At 36.5% G+C, this 2,864-nt stretch overlaps 1 protein-coding gene across 1 annotated transcript; it reads right to left on the reverse strand.

The window, feature by feature from the left end:
• Window positions 1–785: 785 nt before the first annotated feature.
• On the reverse strand, window positions 786–2,537 carry LOC140972409 (uncharacterized). The gene is made up of 3 exons (XM_073434846.1): window positions 1,757–2,537; window positions 1,260–1,673; window positions 786–1,056 (listed from the first exon to the last, which is right to left on the reverse strand). The coding sequence occupies exons 1-3, from the start codon at window positions 2,142–2,144 to the stop codon at window positions 851–853; spliced, it is 1,008 nt and encodes a 335-aa protein (XP_073290947.1). The 5' UTR covers window positions 2,145–2,537; the 3' UTR covers window positions 786–850.
• Between the last annotated feature and the right edge of the window lie 327 nt (window positions 2,538–2,864).

Genomic DNA, 2,864 nt, shown 5'->3' on the forward strand with positions numbered 1-2,864 from the left:
GGCCCGAAGAGCTCTCAAACATTTGGATCCAAACACTTGTCGGATATGATATCGGAAGAAAAAAAAATCACAATCGGAACGAAAATTGACTAAGAGGGTTATGGCTGGGTCCTACCCGAACCCACCCCTAATTTCTAAACATACAACCAATAAAATTTGGGCTCAATTGTGAAAAGATACATTTGCTGAGGCCTACTTTATTTTGGTTCCCTTGCCCATTGGCCTAACACGTCAAACGTGTTTTTTTTTTTAAAAAAAAAAAAAAATTTGTTTGCGTTCGAATTTAAAAGGCCGAACTCGGCCGCTTTCAGCATTAATTGATGACCAGATATTCAATTCCATTTTGAAAAGTAAACAAATCGGTACTCTTAGACACATGGACTTGTAGGATGACATGATAAATTAATAGATTAAGATTACATCAATATTTTTAAAGTTCAGTTATCGTAAAACTGGAACCAAAATGCGAGATGACGTACGAGCGTTGAATCTTACTTTTGCACAAAACGGTGTCATAGTGTAAACAATTCTAAATTATCGTAAATTGTTAATAGTCAGCGTCGTATATATTCTGTGCTTGGGAAATGGAAATACAGAAATATATATATTTTTTTAAATTTTCAAATCTTAAAAAAAAAAAAAAACTTATAAATTTATGAAACTCTTATATAGTTTAATTTATTGACAAGAAAATATGAAGGTTGGCCAAGGAAATGGCTACATTGGGCATCTTTAAAATACACAAGTTGCAAAATATCTGGGTCTGATCAATTTTTTTCGCATAACTGAAAATACTGTTCTCAAAAACAAATTAAATATTATTCGATTGAAAATGTTCAGCTGACCTGGATCACAAGGCTCCAACCCCAAGAAAATCTATAAATGGTACAGCAACTGCATTTCTTTCATCATCTGCATTACTTGCTTCAATCAGACCTGACGTAATGGAGTGATTGAGATAATATTGTGGACAGCAATTCATGCTCATGTATCCAATTTCTTCCCAATATTTGCTGTGCTCGAAATCACTCCTCACCTTGTCACTTGAACTGTTGCCTGCGGGATTAACTTCAGCATTCAAAGAAAAAAATAGCTGAAAATTAATTAGATCGTTTCTTGTGATCGATGCATGATGATTTTTGCTTTTGTGAGTAATATTTAGAAAACCTGATCGATAATTTACTTTTTACTAAAGAAAATAGGTGGACTGAATGTGCATAATACTAAAGCAGAAGGCCAGGAAAAGACAGGAAGCGGACCAGTAGAGGAATATGTTAGCGGTGCTGACGAATAATAACTGTTAGAAGCTGCTCCACCGCCGTATGCGCACATCAGGCCACCGAAATGCGGCAGTCTTTGCTCTAATTGTGCGGAAGAAGAGCCAGCATGAGGAAGATCGTGATCTTCTTCCGTATCTGTCTTGTAAACCAGATTCCCCATTTTCCTCCTCCTAAATGCACTAGATTGTTCTCTATACTTTCTCGCCATTATCACATGCCAATGATTCTTCACCGCATTGTCTGTCCTTCCGGGGAACAGTCGCGCGATCACAGCCCATTTGTTGCCGTACAATCTGTGAGCAGCCATTAGTCTCTCTTCTTCGTCTTCTGTAAAAGCCCTTCTGTTGATTCTTGGATCCAACTGATTAAACCATCGTAACCGACAGCTTTTACCTACCGAAAAAGAAGACTTCCGTTAACTTAGAAATTACAAAATTGCAGAGTAAAACAAATCCCAAAAGATTGTTCATTCTTACCTGATCTACCTTCTAATTTTTCTGCAATAAGGTTCCAATTCTGAGGGCCATAAAGGGCTACAAGTTCTTTGAGCTTTGTGTCTTCGGCGGGCTTCCAGTGCCCTCGGGCACAAAGTTTTGATTGCGCATTGCTATTATTTGAGTCATTACCATTTCTGATCAGTATTGCATGCATGTTAGATTCTCCTTCTCCTTCTTCTTCATTCAAAGTTTCATTAAGATCAATACTAATCTCGTTATTTTCTCCAAACCCATCATTGGCACGTGCTTCTTCTGAACAAATAAAACCCCAATCTTGGCCGTTCTTAGAAAATTTTTCCTTCGAGGAAAACTCGAATTCGGGGTTTACCGCTAGAAAGCTTAACTCTGCAATTCTCACTCCCGCCATTGAGGAACCTTAACAAGAAAGAAGCAAGGAAGCCAAGAAGGTGCAGAGCAAACTGTGAAGAATTTGTGGCTGTTTCGCAAAAATATATAACACTCTTGCTACGTGTTTAGCGTCACGCTATTTCTATCGTTCTCTGTTTTTGGTCCCTATTTTTCCAAGTATTCTCTTATATTTATTTTCTGACAAATTGTCCCTGTATTTGTACTGTTGCAAGGTCATCCATCGATCTAAATGATCAGAGGATGAAATGGGAAGAAATAAAAAGATGTTGAGAGGAAAAGGTGGTGTCCGCTGCGGCAGAAAATATTTTAACTGAAAGGAGTACAGTGACAGGATACAATGCTGGTGCCATTGGAGAAAAGGCTGTGTACAAATATTGTATTCAATACCATGCATGGGACCAAATTCCATTCAGTATATGTGTGTGTGTATATATATATCGAACATTGATTTGGTTGTGCATTAATCTACTCTTTAATTTCGAATATCCTAATTACGATATACACATATATTAATATTATATTATTATGATGTGTTTTTGTTTTTACAATAGTTTGGTATATTTCGTTGACTGTAGTATAGTGTATATATGCTATTACCTTAACAAGTTTAATAAAAAGACAACAGCGCGTGCGCTGGCTTGTTTGTCATGGTTTTTGTAAATGTTTTAATTTCAAAAAAATAAGAATGTTATAAAAGAAAGCAAGTCTTTGAATTTTC

Source organism: Primulina huaijiensis, chromosome 3 (assembly GCF_012295235.1).
Source record: "Primulina huaijiensis isolate GDHJ02 chromosome 3, ASM1229523v2, whole genome shotgun sequence".
NCBI lineage: Eukaryota > Viridiplantae > Streptophyta > Magnoliopsida > Lamiales > Gesneriaceae > Primulina > Primulina huaijiensis.

Excerpts from the sequence above, each read along its gene's own strand:
- LOC140972409 (XM_073434846.1), bottom strand. The coding sequence starts at position 2,144 with ATGGCGGGAGTGAGAATTGCAGAGTTAAGCTTTCTAGCGGTAAACCCC. Across the intron at positions 1,674-1,756 it reads AAAATTAGAAGGTAGATCAG|GTAAAAGCTGTCGGTTACGA; the intron begins GTAAGAATGAAC and ends CTTTTTCGGTAG. Across the intron at positions 1,057-1,259 it reads GCTAACATATTCCTCTACTG|GCAACAGTTCAAGTGACAAG; the intron begins GTCCGCTTCCTG and ends TTAATCCCGCAG.